At 38.7% G+C, this 24,831-nt stretch overlaps 2 protein-coding genes across 3 annotated transcripts in view; both read right to left on the bottom strand.

Moving 5' to 3' along the window:
* Positions 1 to 24,831, bottom strand: part of LOC134816708 (serine/threonine-protein kinase Tao-like) — a 585,630-nt gene that overhangs the window by 385,789 nt on the left and 175,010 nt on the right. The window lies entirely within an intron of this gene.
* Positions 1 to 24,831, bottom strand: part of LOC134816703 (uncharacterized) — a 105,161-nt gene that overhangs the window by 10,765 nt on the left and 69,565 nt on the right. For both annotated transcript variants that reach the window (XM_063825662.1, XM_063825663.1), the window contains exons 8-12: positions 18,446 to 18,566; positions 15,953 to 16,105; positions 3,835 to 3,987; positions 3,573 to 3,700; positions 2,267 to 2,416 (exon numbers count right to left, since the gene is read on the bottom strand). In XM_063825662.1, the coding sequence (XP_063681732.1) occupies positions 2,267 to 2,416; positions 3,573 to 3,700; positions 3,835 to 3,987; positions 15,953 to 16,105; positions 18,446 to 18,566 (705 nt within the window). The remainder of the gene's footprint in view (positions 1 to 2,266; positions 2,417 to 3,572; positions 3,701 to 3,834; positions 3,988 to 15,952; positions 16,106 to 18,445; positions 18,567 to 24,831) is intronic.

Raw genomic sequence — 24,831 nt, 5'->3', positions numbered from 1 at the left:
CATATATTTTGATCCTTCGGTTCTACTGCAGCTCTTGACCTAGGGCTAAAACCGAAAGATCGAGGCAATCCTCACCTTAACTGATCGAACTTGAGCGAAGAGCAGAGTACGACAAAACACAGCAGGTAAGTCATTTTGGTGACTGTTCCTCACCTGTACAAAGTTGCACGAGAAATCGATTTAAGTTGGTTTTACAGCCCAATAACGCTTCCCTATTCCTAAAATTTTTGTGTTACTCAAACAAAGAACATGATGATTCTGCAACGAAAGAACAAGGAGATCATCTCGTTAACAACTTGAACAGGTTCTATCACAATTTTCAGAGCAGAGCAAGATAGCAAAGTCAAAAGAAACAAAATAAAGGTAGGTAACCAACACAATGATATAACAATCATAATAGCAACTGAATTAAATTTATTCGGACGACGGGCAGCCCTGATGTGCTCCGTGATCCCGACCAATTGTAATAGATGTGTTCTGTCACGTGACGCAGATCCGTCCAATCACAAACAGGAAGAGTGAGCAGAGGGACATTATATCGTATGTTTACCTTTCTTATCTGTTCACTCGAAATATGAGATTTTTCTGAACGGGCCCCTAACACTAACAGTTAAAACCAACTTAAATCGTAGTATTTATATTTTTGTATGCTGATTGTGAATCACCCAACTGATGCTCCTCTGGCGAGATAACATGCTATGACCTATGATTTCTAATTTCTCGTTAAGGTTTCAGCATATGCTTAAGTTAGAAATCGGGTTTGTGTTAGGGTTAGGGTCATAATTGTGGGTGGTTAAGGTTTCAGAGCCATCTAGAGAACGTGTTGAAACGTCACGTATCAGTTGAGTGTAGAGTGATTAATCATCGTCCGGTTAGTTAAGAATAAGCGGAATAAAAAGCGAATTAAATTTCAGGAGTTACACTTAACATCCCAGCGGGGATGTGGGGCAAGACTCAGTTCACGCCGGAAGAAGTAGCAGCCAGCAGAAAAGTCAGCATCGCCCGCATCCACGTGGAACGCTCCATTGGCTATCTGAAGCGGTACAAGATTTTGGGAAACAAAGTTGTGGCGAAGATGTTGCCTTATCTCAGCGACATCGCATTCGTGTGTGCCCAACTTGTCAATTTGAACCCTGTTTTTTTAAGGGAGGTGGACAGTGATTTTTAAAAAATGACCAGGTCTACTTAAATAACTACAAAATTATGTTAATGTTCTGTTCTGACTGGACAATTTAAAGCACTACAGTCAGTTGGGGGAGAGACCAACACACTATCAAGATTGTTTGACTATCGTAAACAACCCCCACCCTACCCCCCCGTCTGCTGACTATTCCTGTTTGTGATTGGACGGATCTGCGTCACGTGACATAGCACCTCTTTTACAATTGGTCAGGATCACGGAGCACATCAGGGCTGCCCGTCGTCCGAATAAATTGAATTCAGTTGTTATTGTGATTGTTATATCATTGTGTTGGTTACCTACCTTTATTTTGTTTCTTTTGACTTTGCTATCGTGCTCTGCTCTGAAAATTGTGATAGAACCTGTTCAAGTTGTTAACGAGATGATCTCCTTGTTCTTTCGTTGCAGAATCATCATGTTCTTTGTTTGAGTAACACAAAAATTTTAGGAATAGGGAAGCGTTATTGGGCTGTAAAACCAACTTAAATCGATTTCTCGTGCAACGTTGTACAGGTGAGGAACAGTCACCAAAATGACTTACCTGCTGTGTTTTGTCGTACTCTGCTCTTCGCTCAAGTTCGATCAGTTAAGGTGAGGATTGCCTCGATCTTTCGGTTTCAGCCCTAGGTCAAGAGCTGCAGTAGAACCGAAGGATCAAAATATATGTTGCTTGTTGCTCGCATTCTAAACTATAAAACATCAATTTTGAGGGATAAGGAAGTGTTTATAGGTTCTGAAACCTAGCTAAATCGATTTTTCGTGCAATTTTAGGTTAGAAACGGTCATCAAAATGAGTTAATAAGAAGGTCGATTTCTCGGTTATTTTTGAGCTTTCGTTCAGAAAATAACTCGGGGCCCTCAAAGGGGGGTAACAAGAAGGCGTTACAAGTGTTACAAGCCTTCTATAATACAAAATATGTATCACCTCATCAGCCTGCTTAACATGTGCTCGACCTAAAATGTAAACAAACAATGATCACCTCCTCAGCCTGCTTAACATGTGCTCACTATTAATGTAAACAAACAATTATCACCTCCCCGCCAGTATCCACATCTATTAATTAATTACTTAATTAAATGAAATACCTGAACTGAGTGTCCGTCACGACCTCGTACGTGACCACCTCGGCCAGCACGATCTGCCCCAGACGGTCAGGTCCACTGTAGAAGGAAATAACGGGACTTATTGTGTGGGAGCTCATACTTTCCAGCTGGAACCACCTCGTCTTGAACAAGCTGAAAGGGGTAGTGGTCAGGTAATGGTTAGAGAATCATGGGACGGACTGCAGGCTGGTTCCGAGTCAGGGGGGGGGCTTCTTTGATATTTTGCGCCTTCTAAATTTCTTTACCGTTTAATTTTTGCGACACTTTATCTTTAAAATGTATCCCAGTCTGTGCTATTGCTTGCCGGTATTTAAAAGTAATTATATCATCTAATATATCAAATTAATACTTAAATGAAATATAGAACCCATCACATAAATTGAACAAATTGCATATTTTGAACTGTAGAATCAATTTCAGTAGTATATGATCCATCCTATGGCTATATATATCCCATCTTCTGAGAATACCCTTCTTCAGTTGTTAACGCAAATACACAATAAAATTCAAACCAACATGTCGACTGTCGAGGCCAGGTCTACACACACCTTTACTTTAAGTCCGAACCTCCAAACCCTGGATTCGAAATTCCCCTCTAAAAGTACAGTTAAAACCAAAATCGAAACTCGCTCCCGTAAATTAGGTGCTAATAATCATCTCAAAAATTTTACATGACTGTTCAATAATCAAATTAGAAACTTACAGAGCTCAAATTGCAAAAGAAAAATTCATTCAAAGAACATTCGAATACTTGTCACACTTTGCACTCCTCAACATTCAAGATGCAGTCCAACACGCTGTAGTAGTAATGTTGGCTCACAATAGACCACGAACTGGCGCCCAAACAATAGCGTTCTATTATATATACTATATTATATACTATATTATATACTATATAAACTATTATACACATCCAGAGGACCATAGATGCCCAAACAGGAGATAAGTGCATATTGGATGATATTCATCGTGTAGAGCCCATGCAATGTAGACGGTGAACACGTGCTACAGTGCTACTGTCACAGCACTGAGAACAAGGCCTTAGTTCTCTAATTCTAAATGTTTTGTACTATGATTTACATGGCACGGTGAGCTATAAGTGTCAACACCAAACTTTCAATGGAAAGACCAATGACCAACCTTGAAACATTGTCTACAATTTCGAGGTTTTAATTACGCGCTGCCGGCCAGCGGCTGATCACGGTGAGACAACGCTTAACGTAGCCGTTAGAATTATATGTAACAGTAATGTCTCGCTATGACGGATATTAAAGAGCCTGAGGCTTACTTGAAGGTGCCAGATCGCAGGGCGAGGTTTCCTCGTAACATGACTTGATGCCTGAAGAATATGTTCTCTTTTTGGCACTTTTCCAGCACCTTCTGAGATTCGTGTTCCATCATACGTATCCTCTCAAGCTGAAATTACTCACTTTCATTAAAAATATTTTTGCATTATATTTATATAACGTAAAATGACCCATGTGAGGCTTAATAGTTACGCCGACTGAATTTATAATAAAATATTTCATTTTTAAAAAGTGACCGCTGACCTCGCTCTTGAGGAGGGTATTATGCTGCTGTTTACTTGTCATCTCCATCTGGATACTCTGAAGAGTCTCCCTCAACTGGTTTAGAGAGTCTGTAGTAGAGGACAGCTCCGCTTCTAGAGTCTTGTATTCTAGGCTCTCTGTTACTTTCACAGCCTGGACGGTGGTGAGTGGTGAGGTTAGATAGATGGAATAGTTCGAGTATGAGTCTTATGGGACTGGGTGTCTTATGGATACTTTTAGGAAATACTGCCTTTTTGCAGGGCAAAACACCACGTACCAATATTGCTCTGATTTGAATAATATTTGAACACTAAACGACCACTGAGTGTTAGAAACACAAACTACCCACACCTTACTAAACCCCGTCTACTATCCCTAATAATAAATAATAGGTGACAATGTTACTCAACAGCAACATATGATATGAGAAATATTAACCTCTATGAGTTGTATGTGACCGTCTCAGAAAATGAATTGCGTTTTCTGTTGTCTGAGACGATGGCAAATGCAACTAATTATCTGAGACAACAGTTGTCTGTGACTGTTATGACGTGTGACCTCACTTAATTTCATGTGGATATATCATATTTCACGGCCAGGATAGAATGAATTTATTCAGATAAACCAGATTAAGCCCTTCAAATTTATAAAGTCGTATGTTGTTGATAAAGATAACCAATAGAATGTCACAATTATTAAAAGCTTTGGCATTTTTTTCACCATGAGCGAGACTTATGTTGACAAATAACAATCTTTCGCTGCAGCTCAAGAAAATTGCAGGCCTGATGCGACCGACTTGGCAATTACGTTAATTAAATATATTAATTACAGTTGTTACTACTGATTCAATTCAGGACAATGAGCAACGACAGGTTTGCCGCGTACTTATTAGTGTTAAACATACCCGTCAAAGCTATTTGTCTATGTTTACTGAGGGAAGTTGGGACAAAGTACAAACTCTAAAGAGTAGCTGCGAATCCTGATGCAGGACAGGGATGTATGCAGCGGGTTTTCTGGCGTAGATCGGACTTAGTTCCGACCTAGTAGTATAAGAAGTAAGTAGTAAGTAGTAGTAAACACACCCGTCTGCGTGAATTTTCCGGGAACACATACCATTGTCTACATGGAATACCTCGCACATGAAATATGTCAATTGTGATTCAATTAAGACCCAAATTCAACCATTGTGAACCAATCCATATTAATGTTATTTGAAAAATACATAACCAAATCATGAGTGGCGAGTCGGAGTACAGTACGTGACGGTCTGTCGTCCGGAAATATTCCAACTAGTAGTGTAATCCGTGCCTACGGCCGGGACTTTACTATCGCTGATGAAATACAAAAGTATAAACCCGCCTATTATATTCGAAACACGCATTACATTTTCGTAGTTAAACCAGTGCGAAAGTATGAAGTCGCTCAGTAGAAACAGGACAAACAGTACAAACAGTCCGCAATTTAATTCTGAGTGCCCCTTACGTATCTAATAGTAATACTCGATAAGCAATCTTGAGGTCCCCTGCCAAATTATCTAATTGTATAGCAAATCTGTTATGGGAGAGAAAGTGCGAGAGTGGGAGAGAGGAAGAGTACGTGAGACACTTTAATATCACATTTTGGTCACAAAATGATCAATTAAACCACTTACCACCGTCCGATTTAAAAATGCATAATCATTTGGCTTTGTCAGAGTTTTGTCGAAACTATACCGAAAAACCAGTCCCATAACTCTAACCGTTTTCTTGATTAAGCCGCTCGGAAATTACACGCGAACGAACGAACACACATCTTGAGATTATTAGTATATATTCTACTCTAAATCTACAGGAGCTATGTTACCGTACAGGTTGACTAAATTAATTGTGAAAATAACCTCATTTTTTTCTGTAAATACTGGTTGAAATAGGAACTAGAAATTCCTCCAAACATTTTGCTAAATAATTTATCTACACTTATCATGGCTTAGCTATATGAAAATAATTGATTCAGATATAACAGACTAGGTCCTTACACAATACACAAGAAGAGATACTAGCACCGTTGTAATACAAATTTCAAATCATTTAAAAGATATCATACGTACATCGGAGGAGTTGAGGCTGTCCTGCATCATTTTAGAGTACACTCCATCAAACCTACTCTTCCACTCATCGAGCTCAAGGAGGGCTTGTTCCTCTCGCCTCTCCAAATTCTTCACACTCTTCGACATCGTCTTCAGTCGGATCTTCATCTGCTTGGTCTCCTTTTTGTCGTTACCTCTGACAGAGCCCGTTTTCCTCATATCCACCCCCGTGCTAAGCTTTCTAACGCTAACACCAGGTTTTGGTGGAAACTTCTTTAGTGCTGCTAAAGAGGAGTTCGATCCGTCTTTCTTCTTGTTCTTATCTTTTGAGGTTCTGTGTTGACTTGGACAGCCATTTCTTCAGTGATTTCTTGGTGTATTTCTTACCGTTTTCGTGTTCGATACAGCCCGACTCTGAAGCTTGCAAGGCAGTGTACAATCTTATCTTCTCCCGAACACCGAAGGCGGTTAAGGAATTGGTTGAGGAGTAGTAACTGGAGGCCATGTCCATCTCGGATAAGTCGTTGAAGCTTTGAGCCGCAGACACGTCCCCATCCCGGGTTGACGATTTCCTCGAGGTCGTCATATCATGGTCCAATGTTTCCGCTGAATATCTTACCGACTTGTGAACAGTTTTCGTTCTTTTCAAACTACTTTCGTTTTCACCTCTTTTCTCGAATCCATTTACTGTGCCGTTCCCTGCGTCATTCTCATCAGATTCTTCGTTATTTTCACCAACATCAATGTGATAGTCCAGATAGTTTGATAGTGGATCCTCCTTTTGAACAGTTGAGTATGTGCATTCACATGGGTAAGCACAGTTACCATTACAAGTGACACTTTGTGAACCTGCCACCGATATATCAGCAGGATTTGCTTCACTAGTGTCACCACATATTTTGGTGTCTCCGGGTTCATCTTTGGAATGATCTAGGGGCTGTTTGCTGTATTCATTAATGCTGAAATTCTGGATATTATCTAATGTATCATACGGATGTTCGTCTGTAACATAGTTTTCCTGGTCATTTTCATCAATTCGGCCGAATTGTTTACAGTTTTCCGATGAATTACTGTTCCTATAATTGATGGCAATCGATTCTGGCACATCAAAACTGACATCTTTTACCAAACGAGGCCTTGGAATCGAATTATTAAACACCTCAAGATTAAGGAAATCTTCATCATCGCTTGAGCTGATATCTGATTCGGACGATATGGCCTTACAAGACTCCGCGATGGTGTCTATCAGCTGAATCCTCTCCACCATTGCCTGTTTGTCGATATCAGGAATCCCTTTCCTGTCATCGCTGTACAGATACCTAATCAGCTCAAGAAGCTGGTTATGGATGTTAGCGATAAGCTGCTGATACATCAGTACATCTACCATGGGGTTATTCTCCCGCTCCTTGGCATGCAGCTTGGAAATCTTCCTCTTCCTATCACTAGCGTAAGAGCGAGGTGGTTTTGGAGGCGCTAACTCCTCTAGTGAGTTGCGTTGTGAACCTTTCTGTGAGCGAGATGTTACACAACTCTCAATAGCGGACAACACGAGTGAAGCTGACTCACAAATGTTCTCCTTGTCCTCTTGAGGCACCACATACTTCCCCGCAGTGAGCAGGTCCATCATGAAGTTAATTATCCGGGAGTGGATGTTCTCGACCAGGATGTTGTACATGTTCAGGTCTGCCGTAACCTCGGAACCTCCCCGGATTGTACCTCCGGAGATAACCTTGCTGGCGACTGCCAGGGGCGGAGGACGAGGGGGTTTGGAGGGAGAGGGAAGAGCCGGGGAAACATCTTCATCCTGAGCAGATATTGGTCTTGAAAAGTGGATGATATAAACTTCAACTTGATGAGTATTGTCATGATCCGATGAAGGGATTTCGGGCGTGACTGAACAGTAACATCCATGCGAATCTTTGAATCTGTATTAAACATAATTATTAATAGCCATCGAGTTTCATATTTTAACTATATTCAACGATTCATGCCTATCTGATCTCGTATGATTCCGTCGAATTTAATTATAGAGAAATAATATGATAGGAGTTTCACATTTAAAATTACAGCCACATGCATGACTTTAAATTATAAATAGCTTCTAAACTTTAACACAATTCTTCTCAGATAATACAGAACAGTCCTTAACCATACAAATATAATGAAGTGCTGAATTGTAAAAAATCACATCAGATCGAGATAATTGTACACAAAGACATTTTATGTCGATGTAAATACACATTTAAAACACTTATCGCATGCTAAGATGATTAAAACGATACGTTCTAAATCTATCGTGCGCCAATCCGACAACACACTTGTGAAAATAATCTTCTGGCTCAGAGCTGAATATCATTAGCGGAAAACTGTTTGACCCCGACAAATCAAACATAAAAAAACCGCCAAATGAAGTTTTAGTTTGTATCAAAGCTTCCGAAAACTATTAAAAATAGATCTACGAACCATTGAAGCGACCACACGTCGTTATTCAATTACGAGTAGCAGTGATGATGGTTCTAACTAAAATCATTCTAATTATATAATCATACTCTGGATATCGGGATGCATTACAATATATACGGGGAACCTCGATTTATTGGACGGAAAGATGAATTACACGGTATCAAATCGTAGCACCCGAGTTTCTGTTAAGATAATTGGGCAAACAAATCGGACCGGAAAAATCAGGATTCTACTCTTCTTAACACTACAGTGTGTTCTAATATCAACTTGTAATGGACTCTGCTATTGACTCTGCTTACTTCAAACGACAGGCCAGTCTATATAATGACAACGACAGAGTTATTCATTGTAACCGTTCATTTGTTACAGATCATGAGACTGTAGAGGTTATCAAGTCTAAAGTTGACAGCCCAATGTTATCTTATGTCAACTTGATGTGGCTGAAAACACTTGAAATAGGGTAACTTCGTTAGGCTTAGGTGTCTTTCAACTGTTTAATTGAATAATATTAACATTCATCTAGCATCTAAAATCGACTCGAACACAACAAATTTTTTATCTATGTAATCTGCAAATTTTGTCTAGACAGGCAAATTGTCAAGACAATTTTGTCTAGATAGAAACCCTATTACAAGCCAACCTTCCAAAAGAAATGATATTTAGATAAATACTTAAATAAATACGTATCAGAAATCTACTTTACAGAAATTATTATCACCGATATCAAAACACATCGGAGGACAAACATAACAGGATTCTTAGCAAATATTTATGAGAACTCGAAACTTAAAAGGATGCCAGTGCACATAGTTATTTCACAGTTACATATATAATATATAGATATAGTTATATCACAGTGTCAGACGAGGCCATACTAATGACACTGAACATGACGGTAATTAGTACTACACTACAGTCCTTGATATCATTATCAGCTCTATTTTTATCATACGTTAACGTGCCAGATGCTGAACATACCTCTTCTACAATTAGCCTGAAGACGTTCGTGCAAGTTCATGCTTTAAACTAAAGTTCAGGTACAATTAAAAAATATGGAAGTCGGGAGTACTGGTTATTAAGGAATTACCAGGCCAGGTTATCAGCCATGCAGTTTATAGCCGACTTTTAACCGTTTTATAGCCGACTGGCGACTTTTAAACGTTTTTCGCCCGGTCAAATACGATGGTTGGTGCTGCATGTAAAAGCCGAAACAGCAATAATTGTTTTAAAACCACGTTTAAAACTAATTATAAAACCTACAAGCGTTAAAGACCTAATTTGTGCATGGGAATTGAGAAATATGATTCAGCTGTTGAAGGTATTTATTTTCGAGGTTTTTTTGAACAAATCGATCGCAAACAGATCTATATATTGGGTCGAAGCATCTGTTTCAATCCGTGTAAAATTTGGAATCGCATAATACTTCGTGAAACGAAAGCTGTTTTCAAGCCATTAAGTGCTTTGATATGAGATGGATCCTAAGAACATCGTATCTTTCTATGATCGTAGTCGTCGTTGATTGGTTGCTTTAAGACAAGGTGTACGAGGGAGCGTTGCTTTGCAGCCTAACCAGGCTAATTTGACCAGGTCTCGGGGAAGGGAAGCTAAAGCAAATGCCATTTAAAGTTCTAGCGATTTTAAGTTTTGGAGGCATGGTTGAAACCATTCCGTGGCAGGTGTTTATTAAACAAACTGTTATTAAAAGTCGTTAATTTTATTAAATTATAAATACGGTTCTTTTGCGATAGTGTAAACACGAAAGCCAGCGCCATCCAGCGCTAATAAATACCTTATTACTTCCCCTGCCATAATAAAACTCACCGAGTCAGCTTTTGGCGTTTCTAAGGGGTTGCATGGTGGTTATCTAATTGTAAGCGATGACTCGCTCTAACCTGAGACGACTATTGAGTATTGAAGCAGTGCTTTGGAACCCTTGGAAGCAAAATAAGCTCTAATTCTTAGTTCTTTTATACTTAGCCAAATGATTATAATTTGATTCATCCCGAATTCTACTAACATGTTAATAAAAAATAGGTAACGAATTACGAAGTTACGACTTAAAAGCGAACAATTTCGTCAATCAATGTCACAACTTCCCCAAACATAACCAGTCAGTTTTCAAGTCAGATTACTAAGCATTATCAGATGCATACGAAATAAAAATTGGAAAAACATAATTGCAGACTATCACATGGCATATTAGTATATTATTTATAAAATATGCTAAGTATGCGCTAAATATTTGTCTAACGTTTACAAAAGCCAACTATAGGCTATTTATAACTTTATAACTTGCTGCCTCATAACCGACTGGTGGAAAGACTAATACTATTGACTAACGAAAATATATGATAAACTTTAACGGTCAACACAGCTTAATAACTTAAATTTAAGCAACGTGATTAAGCTAAATATCTGATAAATTCGCTATAACTTGAACTATGTAGAGTTTTGAGGGCCTAGCAGTGATAAAATACAGTCCATTCTCCAGTTGAACAGCGATATCACAAGGACTGCAGCAGCAGATACCTGTTTCTAAATTAGATTAGTCACAGTCAATTAGTATTTTATAAGAAAAGTAGATACTACAAAGAAGCAGACGGGTTCAAAATTGAAACGTGACTAGAGTTGAAGGATATCAACATTATAACAAGTCCTAACTCATCTAACATGTAAATGTTATGAACGGGTTTCGGCGCCAAGCTATTTAAATTGTTTTGTGAACATAACTCGTGACATAGCATTTAGACCAAACGACACGTTTTTGAGAGGTTATCTAAAAACTAGCATATTGTGGATGAAGAAACAAAACAAGCCTTTCTGTGCTTAAAAATCAAAATTTTAACATAGATACACGTGGTTGGAGAACGCTTTTTAAATCTTTTGAAAATTTCGGAAAAATTGAGGGAAAATGAGAAAAAAGCATAATTGGTTGAAGTTAACGCATAATTTTATACACCCAAGAGTTTCAAAGGAAGTATCCAGTACTTTCGAGCACTTTAACACAATGAACCAAAATCCAAAGCTTTCGAGACGTAAAAAGCCCTCGTCAAAAGCACCCAGGATATTCTACAGGTACCAAATTTACATATAATTTAGGTATAAATAAATAAACCGATAGCCAACGGGAAGGCGAGATATCCGCCCACGTGACCAGTTCGGTGGGAACGCTAATTATGTAGTTGAGATAAGGCATGTAACAGAGAGGAGTGCAGAGGGGGGAGGGTAAAGTTTCCATACACTCACCGAGACTGCTGGATTGGCAGGAGTTCATCACAGAAACAACTTGTACTCCTTCATTTGATTACAAGTTTGGCTGAACTTGTGTCATTATATTAAGCCATTTTTTGATAAGATAAGACAAGGGGAGTGGAATACGTTTCCACAGCCTGCGCCTCCAGACAAAAATGTTGACGAATAAATACTAACTGTATTCATATTATATTATACATACATATAAGAAACTAAGCGGTAACTCCTGGAAATCGCTCTGTAAATTCCTCCAAGTTCATTAATAACAAGCTGGACTATTTTTCTCGTCATTGAGGCTGAACAGCATTGTGAATACGGTCGATGTTCTGCTTGAAAACTGTTTAATTTTTCTAATTTTATAATGAGTCATTATATGCAGTGTGTAAGACTAGCATTTTAAAGCCATAGCTGCATTTCTATGGGAACTTTCTTGCAAGATGCATATTATTACAGCTAAATACCTATAATAAGTCGGTGACAAGACGGGTTTATTTAAACTAAAAACAATAATAAACCTGCTCAATATCACCAAGCTAGCTGAAAAATTTAAATGTTCGCCAACGAAAAAGAAAAAAATCACTCGACTTTTACTAGCATGTTTTTTAAATGGAAAAGGAAAAAAAATCACTCAACTTATAACCTCATGTCTGGTGTGAATATTGTGCGCGGTGTCTCTTCTGTAACCAGATACGCAGGCTTATTCACATGTACAGCTAGACTATAGAGCCACCTTGAGAGAGAGAGAGAGAGAGAGAGAGAGAGAGAGAGAGAGAGAGAGAGAGAGAGAGAGAGAGAGAGAGAGAGAGAGAGAGAGAGAGAGAGAGAGAGAGAGAAAGAGAGAGAGAGAGAGAGAGAGAGAGAGAGAGAGAGAAGAGAGAGAGAGAGAGAGAGAGAGAGAGAGAGAGAGAGAGAGAGAGAGAGAGAGAGAGAGAGAGAGAGAGAGAGAGAGAGAGAGAGAGAGAGAGAGAGAGAGAGAGAGAGAGAGAGAGAGAGAGAGAGAGAGAGAGAGAGAGAGAGAGAGAGAGAGAGAGAGAGAGAGAGAGAGAGAGAGAGAGAGAGAGAGAGAGAGAGAGAGAGAGAGAGAGAGAGAGAGAGAGAGAGAGAGAGAGAGAGAGAGAGAGAGAGAGAGAGAGAGAGAGAGAGAGAGAGAGAGAGAGAGAGAGAGAGAGAGAGAGAGAGAGAGAGAGAGAGAGAGAGAGAGAGAGAGAGAGAGCCACCCTGTATCATGAAGTTTACAGATAGACTAGGAAATTCTCACGCAATCTGGAGAACTACCAAGATTCGTGAAACTGTGAAAGCCAAAAATTTAAAATTTGGAGATTAAGTTAATAAAAATATCCCAAGAAAACGTACACATCAAGGCTTGTGAAGGCTTGATTTATATATCACTGAACATAAAGGGCGATTGAAAACGTGATTTTGTGAAGGACCTGCTGTAATTTAGCAATGGTTGTGTCTTGGTGTGACCCCTGGCAGCCTGGCAGGTTTGAAGTTGGCGGTTTATTTAACGTTCACAGATCAAACTACAGATTTCAGGTTAAGTGGGCCGGGGGGTCTTAATCAAAATTATCTCGAAATTGATTTTATAGTTGCTTCTGATAGAGGGGAGTGATATCTACCAGCTGCTTCTGGTCAATGTGCAATTGTATTGCGCGAGCGATTTTCAATCAAACATCTTGAAAAGCAAGTCTCAAAATCTATCTTCTCCTACATTTTTTGAGCAATCACCCTGAAACTTTAAGGATATGTTCTAGGGATCATTTAGAAGAGACCAATCGAGCCGAATTTTAAGATAGGCCTTAGAAAAACTCGATTTTCAGGGCAATACAATTACGCATAAGCGTTGACCTCCGGCCAGCGATAATTTCGGCTAGGAACATTATTTTTCCATCGGACTAAAAGCAGCTGATAGATATCACTCCCCTCTATCAGAAACAACTATAAAATCAATTTCGAGAGAATTTTGATGAAGACCCCCCCCGGCCCCCTTAAGTTAAACCGCTAAATTCAATACTGGTTGAATACTGAATTGAATATGAGAGAAATCTTATTATGTGAGTTAGGATAGCTCGCAGGTCACGCACTTGTAGGTCACGATACTCACTGCTACTGCAGCTAAACTGTATTAAATACCACTTTAGCCGATCACATACGACTATTTACACTAAGTCAAATCAAGTACCTACAGCTGCTGTATAACAGATAACTACGTAAATATAAACTATAACTACGTAAGTATAGACACAGTTAGCTTAAATAAAGCAACACACAGGAAGATAATTTATTCCAACTAATCGTCCCTCGTTAGGCAGAACTAATTAAACGGTACAAATTTCAGCTTCGACACCGAACACAAAAGGTGGGAAATTTTGATGAGGTACTGTTCTTCTCCTCTGTTTCCTTTAACAGACAATACGACACACGAACTATTCATTACATCATCAGCGTGACTCTCTTATCTGGCAAATGTCCAACGGAAAATATTTGCGCGGTTTCGACAGAATTCACAGGTCATACAGCGAAACGAAATATGCGTAATATAAACACATGTTTACCGTCTGAGGCAATGTATTTCATTCCGGTTATGATGATAATTAATTTACAGTTTTAGAATTGCGCTGAGTTGTCATACGAGACGGAAACAAGGGGAAAAACTTAAAATGGAAACTTACACTTACAAAGTAACAAAATGACACTGAAATTTGATTAGCGTCCGTGACTTTGTATAATATGCTACCTAACATGCAAGGGAATTCCAGGAGGTTAAAGTGTTAGATCATTAAAAGATGCTGAACTAGGAAATTGTTCACAATATAACTTAATTATTTACCTAAATACGTATTACCATAGCATACTTTACTAGTCCTGTAAATGATGATAATATTCTTTTTAACTATCAGGATATTATTTACAAGCCTTCTGTGATTTATTTAAGTGGTAGCGAAAGACGTTCAGATAGGATCAAATAACAACAAATCAACTTTCAAAAGTATAGAAGAAAAATAAATCATTATTTGTGTAACTGAATATCAGAATTGCAACTTTCAGTCACTACCCCTATTTGGCACTGATCCAACTTTTCACAATAACTGAACAACTGTTTGAGCGTTATTCTGTAAGTCACTAGACGTGTTTATTAAAGCGATGAGTTACTTTTCTTTTAGGGGCCATAACCTTAACTTTTATTGTTGCAGTCTCCAGGTACGCACAAGGCTGGAAGGAACCTTTAAATTCTGCAACTATTTGAGTGTTGTGATGACACATGTAAAGGTCAAAGGTGGTAATAACACACCACAACAAGTATTTACCTACACGCACATCACGGCAAACAATACCTCCTGTCACATGACCGCAACAGGATGAACACTTTATTTGTATGAACATATTATGGGGGCTCACTTTGTTAAGGAATTTTATAACACCACTCCACAATGGAACTCTTTGTTGGGACGTGCTTATTGTAAATTCCTGGAGGAGTACGGAAAACAAAACATTCCAGAGTCTTTTGATATAAACAACCGTCTTATATCTTAATTGTCTACTTTTACCACAACAGAAGACAGCTATTTTAGGTAGAGCTACACAGTACAGAGTGTTATGGTTCTTCCTTTATAATATCATTATAACATGAACTGTAGCTGGTTGTTTTGATACTTCACTGAAAATTAAACCCTTTTATTTCTAAATTAATTTGAGATGTACATGACATGTTTCCTTTTAGAGCACCTATCACGTATTTAAGTATAAAGATACCAAAGGTACCAAATTAAAGATACCAAATCAGTACAAGGCTCACTTACATACTAGTGCCGGTGAACCTGATCTCAAAAAAAGGAACAATCTTGGAGCTTTAAATGTTCTTTTTGATTCAATCGATATAACACATTCGAATGATTGAGTTTCATGGAAATTATCATGATATGCAACACAAAACAAATCAAATCTCAAAAAACTAATCAAATTTACAACACGGATCAGTAATATTATACACATTACACAACACTACAACATATCCGAATCACTGTGTCCGCTCAACTGGGTTTCTAAAATATAGTACGTGTCTGGCTAGACTGTATTTTAGGGGCGCAACATTCGATGGACAGCTGCAGTAAATGGATCGATCAATTTTTCTAAACATTTCCGCAGCTCCTCTCAAAAATACAAGGTCTAGCCAGCACCTAACTTTATTAGTCACCAAAGGAGACAACATCTAGAATCACCCGTGCGGTAAATGTACTACCGATACCCATATCAGAAGTACCCGCATTATTTTAAATCTGACAAATCACCGATATGACTAGGGATTGATTAACAAAGGGTCCCAGACAAATAACTAACCTTAATGGAGGATCTTGAGGAGGGTGAACTGCCGTCGTATGAACTAGATCGGTAGTGGTTGTTGTGGTTCCCGTGGATGTTAACCAGACTGTTGCTCTTAGGAACCATTCTATGTTGCTGTCTTGGTATGTCGTCGTGGAGAGATACCGACCGCTGGGGGGGAGGCGAGGAGTTAAACGAAAGTGAATGCGAAATTGAAAGTCTGGATGTTAGCCAGACTGCTGCTGTCGTGGTATACAGTTGTGACGTGTAGGGATACTGACCGCTGGGGGAGGCGAGGAGTTAAAAACGAAAGTGAAAGCGAAATTGAAAGTCTGGATGTTAACCAGACTGCTGCTGTCGTGGTATACAGTTGTGCAGGGATACTGACCGCTGGGGGAGGCGAGGATTTAAACGACTGTGGTCTAAATTTAGGTTGTCTGAGTTTTAGTCAAATTATTGACTAAGATTGAACATAATCCATAAACACTAAAGATACTAGAACGAATGGTTTTACCAATAGGCATACAGAGCATAATATACATTATCACAAGGTCAAACTTCCGAATACTGTGCTTGTAGAAGATAATGGAATATGGATAAACAAACGAGGCATTTAGGCGATAATCGGCTGACATAAACTTTATTCTTGGGGACATATTATAGTATTATGTATATATACTATATACATATTATATATTATTATATCTTTATACGATAAGTTTTGAAACACCTGTCAGATAATATTTATCCGGGACAAGGTAATTACAGTTTTTACTGTAGTTGTTCACCTAAATTCTTCGTCTGGTGTCATTGTTAAAATACAAAACTGTCTGTTTTGTCTAGATAAATCCATTGATTTGCACTAGGGATAATGCACTGTAGGAAACCGAACAATTAAAGAGTTGACGACAATTATTATGATTGAAATAGCTTATCGGTAAATTTTCTCAAATCCGGAAGGGAAATATTCCAGAGATTGAGCTGATGAGATGGTATATAATTAGGAAGACGATTATACATCGTAGGAGTTACGCTCACCAAACTTAGAATCATATTACTTCACAGATTTCTTTTAAATGTTTGTCAAACTAGAAACATGATTTCCTCTAAAAGATGTAACAGAGTAAATAAATTTTAATGTTGCCATGGCGGCAAGTCCTCATACATCGTAGTCCGATAGTTTCACTGCGTCATAATATTATATCTTCATTTTAAATGCTAATTATAAATGGTAACTAATAAATCGTTGCTAACAGTAACACGTTGCTAACAGTAACACGTTTCTAACAGTAACACGTTGCTAACAGTAACACGTTGCTAACAGTAACACGTTGCTAACAGTAACACGTTGCTAACAGTAACACGTTGCTAACAGTAACACGTTGCTAACAGTAACACGTTGCTAACAGTAACACGTTGCTAACAGTAACACGTTGCTAACAGTAACACGTTGCTAACAGTAACACGTTGCTAACAGTAACACGTTGCTAACAGTAACACGTTGCTAACAGTAACACGTTGCTAACAGTAACACGTTGCTAACAAGCTAACAGTAACACGTTGCTAACAGTAACACGTTGCTAACAGTAACACGTTGCTAACAGTAACACGTTGCTAACAGTAACACGTTGCTAACAGTAACACGTTGCTAACAGTAACACGTTGCTAACAGTAACACGTTGCTAACAGTAACACGTTGCTAACAGTAACACGCTTTGACACGTTATAAGAATACATATATAATAGCTATTGAAAAATGCAAGTTAGTATGACTATGCGTTCAACCCTGAGAACACTGAATAGTGAATAGGCATAAGTACCCAACCTAGTATATCTAACAAATATTGTCAGCACCCGTAAAATTTGTAGACTACTAATTCTATACTAAGTACTACTACTAATACTGCTACCGTTACTAATACTTTACTCAAAAGAATTTGAAAAGCGACTAATTCTATGCAGACTAACGATATAAACAGGCGGTTCTCTCAAAATATCCAGGCGCGTGGTGCCTATTACTCTATTAGACATTAGTTGCTTTTAGGAATGAAACTATTCAGAGACAGGTTTCTAACGGCGTAAGAGGATCCAATGTTACGGTGTGAAATACCAAGACAAAATCTTCGCCATGAAGAATCAAGATCTAAGCATTAGAAATAGTATAACGCAAAATATTCGATGGATTCATTTATATTTCATCGTAGAGGACATGTTTGGAAGCGACGAATAATGAAAATATCGTAATAATCCAACACTCAACAGTCGACCGGTCACATTTTTCAGGCATCAACGAATGGCGAATAGTTAAAGACCTTAATTCTACACGTGAATGGCTTCCAGCACGAAAGAGCCACGCACGAAAGAGCCACGGTAAAGAGCCACGGTAAAATAAACTTTAACGCAAATTTTGCAAGGATTTGTAGATATATTCTGCTACAAGGATTTGCAGTATATTCTACTATATATTCAACTATATACTATAGTATATTTTACTAGTATCTTCTACTCAACCTGAGGTTTAAGATCCAGCGGGGGTTTCTTATTGTTCCACAAATAGTACAGTTCCAGAGGGTTCCTCTCCTCCACGTACTTCTCTATCTGATACGCTTCCACCACGTAATACTCCGTCATCCTGCGGGGAAACAATCCTGTTTAACACCAGTCTTATCTTCAGATATAAAGTACCTGATATACACCAGTCTTATCTCAGATATAAAGTACCTGATGTACACCAGTCTTATCTTCAGATATAAAGTACCTGATATACACCAGTCTTATCTTCAGATATAAAGTACCTGATATACACCAGTCTTATCTTCAGATATAAAGTACCTGATGTACACCAGTCTTATCTTCAGATATAAAGTACCTGATATACACCAGTCTTATCTTCAGATATAAAGTACCTGATGTACACCAGTCTTATCTTCAGATATAAAGTACCTGATATGCACCAGTCTTATCTTCAGATATAAAGTACCTGATATACACCAGTCTTATCTTCAGATATAAAGTACCTGATATACACCAGTCTTATCTTCAGATATAAAGTACCTGATATACACCAGTCTTATCTTCAGATATAAAGTACCTGATATACACGAGTCTTATCTTCAGATATAAAGTACCTGATATACACCAGTCTTATCTTCAGATGTAAAGTACCTGATATACACCAGTCTTATCTTCAGATATAAAGTACCTGATATACACCAGTCTTATCTTCAGATATAAAGTACCTGATGTACACCAGTCTTATCTTCAGATATAAAGTACCTGATATACACCGGTCTTATCTTCAGATATAAAGTACCTGATATACACCAGTCTTATCTTCAGATATAAAGTACCTGATATACACCAGTCTTATCTTCAGATATAAAGTACCTGATATACACCAGTCTTATCTTCAGATATAAAGTACCTGATGTACACCAGTCTTATCTTCAGATATAAAGTACCTGATATACACCAGTCTTATCTTCAGATATAACGTACCTGATATACACCAGTCTTATCTTCAGATATAAAGTACCTGATATACACCAGTCTTATCTTCAGATATAAAGTACCTGATATACACCAGTCTTATCTTCAGATATAAAGTACCTGATATACACCAGTCTTATCTTCAGATATAAAGTACCTGATATACACCAGTCTTATCTTCAGATATAAAGGACCTGATATAATACACCAGTCTTATCTTCAGATATAAAGTACCTGATATCATATAATCAATAAATTATTTGTCTAATACTTCACCCGGACACTTATACACCAGCCCCTTAATTGTAAGCAACAATCAGTTTTTATTGATTATCTCAAAATCAACTTTTTAGAGATATACCTTTTGTTTGGGAGGTGACGATATGATATTTTCTGCTATATCTTGTACGAGACCCATAACAATAATGACTCGCAATAATAAATACGACTAAATTACAAATCTATAAATAACCTAGATTTGGTTGGACTGATCCCTTGACCACAAACAATATAAAAATAGTTCAACAATCAGTCGGATAGGGATGAGCAGCTTGTGTCACATCAAGATGACCATGTAAGGACTGCTGGTCTGTTGCTGTAATGCAGCGGCCGGGGTTGCGATCACATACGAATTCAAGGTACATGGAGGAGATGCAATCGATCAATTATCCCAATTGGGGTCATCAAAAGATATTATAGTAACACTTACAAAAATTTAAGAGCCTTACACTACGATGATGTGGTGGTGATTAATAATATATATGTGTATTAATATTATACCACAGTGGTGGTGCGCGTGTCCTAGTGGATCTGATCTAGTGTGCTTGTTATATAGGTTGTGCAGTTATAGGGAGTCCGGGTTCAACTTGCCAATCAGGTCGCGGATCCAGTGCCCTCCAGACATTTAGCTAATCGAAATCTGGTTTCTCTAGAAGACGCCGAATGCGAAATCGAATTTTAAGTAGTTCAATACTGTCAGTTACTAGCTATATCATTAATCCCAGTCTTCCATATCAAATATGGTTTTCAATCCCAGCAACGATTTATTTGGATATGATCCATATTTTTCACTGGCACTCCTCACACAATAAACATGAACCACCATGACCTGGCTGATGATCTGGAGATACATTAAAATATCTGGACTGGTAGCCGGGGTTCCATGTGTTCTACACACACACTTCATGTCTTCTTACACAAACAACTCATGTTGCACAGTACAGTAAATACCTAATATACCATAACATTTCCTCGCCGCCCCCCCCCCCCCCCCCCTGTACCGTAATATATACAGGGTCTCGGATTTCGCATATTTTAAGAGGGTTACCCACCCGGGGCCAACTCGTGTACTGAGTAGGGGAATGTGAAAAATGTCTGCTCATTAGCGGTAAACGAGATCACATATTTTGAAGTGGAAAGTGGCTGTGAAGGGTCAAGGGTGCCTCATCCAATTCTTAAGAAGAGTCTGCATGAGGTGTGCTGACTTTATGCTGAGGGAAAATAATGAATACTTCAGAATTCTCAATCTCTTATTCTATGTTATGAAATATGAGTTAACATCCATTAAGATTCTACAGCATTGGTCCCCTTCATCATAGAAAACGTAATATCATAGAAGATACCACAGTATTGGATTATGGCAGTAACGTCGTCTGAATTAATTATTGTGATGAGTCAGAACAGAATACCAGGCTAGGCCAGGGGCCGGGGGGACCATCTTCTTGAAAACAGTTTTTTACGAGTGGCAGCTGGACCTCCCCCACCTCGTCCTCCACCTAGTCCCCAACCCAGTCCCCCACCTCGTCCTCCACCCAGTCCCCTCACCCAGCCCCCCACCCAGTCCCCCACCTCGTCCTCCACCTAGTCCCCCAGCCAGTCCCCCAGCCAGTCCCCCACCCAGTCCCCCACCCAGTCCCCCACCCAGTCCCCCAACCAGTCCCCCACCCAGTCCCCCACCCAGTCCCCCACCCAGTCCCCCACCCAGTCCCCCCACCCAGTCCCCCACCCAGGTACAGTGTACACTTTTACGATACAGATAGGACAGAGTAACAGGGCCAGGGGGGTCCGGAGACCATCTCCCATATCTACTAGAGGTAGTTAGACCCCCACCCTTCTCTCTTATAGGGCCAACCTTACATGATGTAACCGTGTCTGACTCTGGCAGTATGTAACATTGATTTCTGAAGAACACGATGTGCCAATAGTCAAATGACGCGTTTAATGAGGACACATGAGGTACAGACTATATTATAGTTTAACTTTTAAACTGGTATTTAATGTCTCCAACACATCAAAATTCAATATTCGTAACAATGTACACACACCTCATCATAATATAAAGGCTATATGAGGTGGTTTCTGTTATATAGTGAGGTAACAGTGAGGTATTACGGATCTCTCTGATTTGGCAGAGCTCACGTCATGTGGATTATATCTGAATTAGTAATGATTTAGAAATACGGGAATTACCGTTGAGATCCATATTTGAGCCTTTACATTCACGTTGTGAGTGCGTCATCACTACTTGAACCAGACTAATTCAGCAGTACACAATATAACAGGATAATAAAACACCATACGAGCTTCTTTATTTAAAGTTAACAAATTGGCACTTAATAATGTATGACAACGTTGGTTTGCTTGCTCAACTTCAGTTATTACGATGTTGTGTTCATGTAATAAATATCAACACGAACCAGAGCTTTGTTCGAAGTACATCACATTTAGTTTGAAGAAGTGCGGAACTGTATCATCAGAACCAGACATTATGTTTGATTAATGAAATAGTGTTCAAATTTCGAGTGCTCAGAGCTGAACACTATTATATTACACGGTCAGTTGTTCCTAAAATAAATTTACTCAACTGGGGTATTAGTGGTGAGTTCCACGCACAAAAGTAATAGTGCCAGTGTCTCCACTCTCAACTACTTCAACTACTACAGGTATGGTGTACCGTGTACCTCTAATTTTATAGCGAAACGAAATAGTTAAGGCCACAGGGGGGGGGTCCGAGGTCAATTTTGAGATTTTGAGATATGTTGTAGAGCTCGATCTAAATTTTCAAATGCTTTTGTCCTTACCGAAAACAAAGTTTCCTATTTGAAGATATCGCGCGTTGAATTTTGAGGTTTACCTGTAATTCTATTGTAAATGAAAACTTTAAATGCAATTGTGTTCAAAATCTATCTTCTTTTTTAGTTTATGACTTAGAACCTTGTAACTTGCCAACAATGTTCTTAAAGGTATTTTGAGTTTTTGTTATGTAACGATTTATGATATCTTGCTCCAAAGCTGAGATATGAGGTTAACCATGAGTGAGAATTACAAAATTTACAAAATTTAAAATGGTTAACCTCATAAAAAGAGTTAGGAGCAAAATTACAACAATCGTTACATAACAAACTTTTAAATTTATGTCAGGAACATAAGTTCCAAATTTGAGGTGAAATGGATAAAAGCTCTAGGAGAAGATAGGTTTTTGAGGTGGTAAATAAATTGTTCAGGAGAGTCAAAAGACCATGATTCTGAGAAAATATGTTAACCTCAATTTTCCAACAAATAAAGGACATATAATAGTTCTGTTCACATTGGATGGCCAATTGATACCCATTGATAAGTTTAACTTGTGACGAGAGCAACAAAATGTTAAGAACTGGTTATTTGTGAGGTTAACTGATTAAAAAGGCAATAGTTAACCTCAATTTTACGGCAAACTAGGCGCTCTGGGGGGCTAAGGGTGGTGTGCAAGCGTCAGATAGTACGTGGTCTGCCAACTGGCAAAAAACTTTTTTTCGACCTCGGACCCCCCCCCCCCTGTGGCCTTAAACAATCAAGGATCACGTACATCAAAGGAAAATAGTAAATACAACTGACGCCAATATGGATGTCACGCCGACTTTAAAATATTTCTTACTCTGAATCGGAGAATTTGTTGGACTGCATACTGACTTTTTATGCGGGGTATGTTGAATATGGACTTCTTCATGGCTTTGACAGGACATGAGGGGTGTTGTCAAGTGTTGTTAACAACAGGTTTAATTTATTTATAACACCTGCATCTAGACACGTACTATCTAGTCCTACCTAGGGTAGACTGTTCACTGTGGTCAAGAGGTGGTCAAGAAGTGGTCAAGAAGTGGTCAAGAGGTGGTCAAGAAGTGGTCAAGAGGTGGTCAAGAGGTGGTCAAGAGGTGGTCAAGAGGTGGTCAAGAGGTGGTCAAGATGTGGTCAAGAGGTGGTCAAGAAGTGGTCAAGAAGTGGTCAAGAGGTGGTCAAGAGGTGGTCAAGAGGTGGTCAAGAGGTGGTCAAGAGGTGGTCAAGAAGTGGTCAAGAAGTGGTCAAGAGGTGGTCAAGAAGTGGTCAAGAGGTGGTCAAGAAGTTCTACTGACTCTCCAACATTCGGTCAGACTATTCTAGACTGTGGTAAAGTTATCAGAGTGTACGAGGCATGATGTGTAGTACGTGACTCTTCACTATAACAATAACTAGATGAACAACTCATAATATCGTTAGGCTGCAGTGTAATTACCGCACTATTTAATATTGAGTGTAAGTGTGATATACTAATGATTTACACCCCTCTCACCTTTCTGTGCATATATTTTGGAATCAAGATCCACGTCAATAAGAAACTTGTGCATTTTTTTATCAGGCTTGGTTTCCAGAAAAATCCAGCATTTTTACGGCCACGAGGACATGATTATTTTATACAAAAATTAAATTAGGAAACGAAATGGTGATATTATATATATATATATTTGTATATCCCCCAGTCTTTAATGAACGGATTAGGTGTACAATGTACACTGTACATCAAGTGTACACTGTACACTGTACATTATTTAGCTATCCCAAGCAATTCGGTAGAACTCTAGGTTATATTGTTAAATTTTGTTAAATTTTTTAATTTTATGACTTTAACATTTCTGAAAATATGGTTACCTGCGCTTTAAGATATTATTTATACACTAGTGTATTAATCCGTGTCTACAGCTACGGCCGGGACTTCACTATCGCAGTTCTGGTTGAATTGCAAAAGGATATAAACGGTGCAAAAGTTAAAACGGTGCAACAGCATGAACTCGCTCAGTTGAAACCGGCCGCATTAGCCCATTAGGGTAAATTTAATTATTAGTGCTCAACAGTCAACAAGTATCCAACAGTAATCCTTAATAGGTAATCTTGCGGCTCCTGGCACTACTGCCAAATTACCAAATTATATACCAAAGCTGTAATTAAGGGAGCTGTAAATGGGGAGAGAGAGTGTGAGAGAGAGAGGATGTATGAGAGAGAGGGAGAAAAGCACTTATCACCGCGCCGGCCGATTTAAAAAAATTTGCTTATTGGCTTCATCAAGAGTTTTGTCGAAACTATACCGAAAAAACCAGTCCTGTTACTCTTACCGTTTT

Source organism: Bolinopsis microptera, chromosome 6, assembly GCF_026151205.1.
Source record: "Bolinopsis microptera isolate Bmic1 chromosome 6, MBARI_Bmic_1.0, whole genome shotgun sequence".
Taxonomy (NCBI): domain Eukaryota; kingdom Metazoa; phylum Ctenophora; class Tentaculata; order Lobata; family Bolinopsidae; genus Bolinopsis; species Bolinopsis microptera.
The sequence above is the reverse complement of the archived record's forward strand: the minus strand, read 5'-3'. Positions and strand labels throughout refer to the sequence as shown.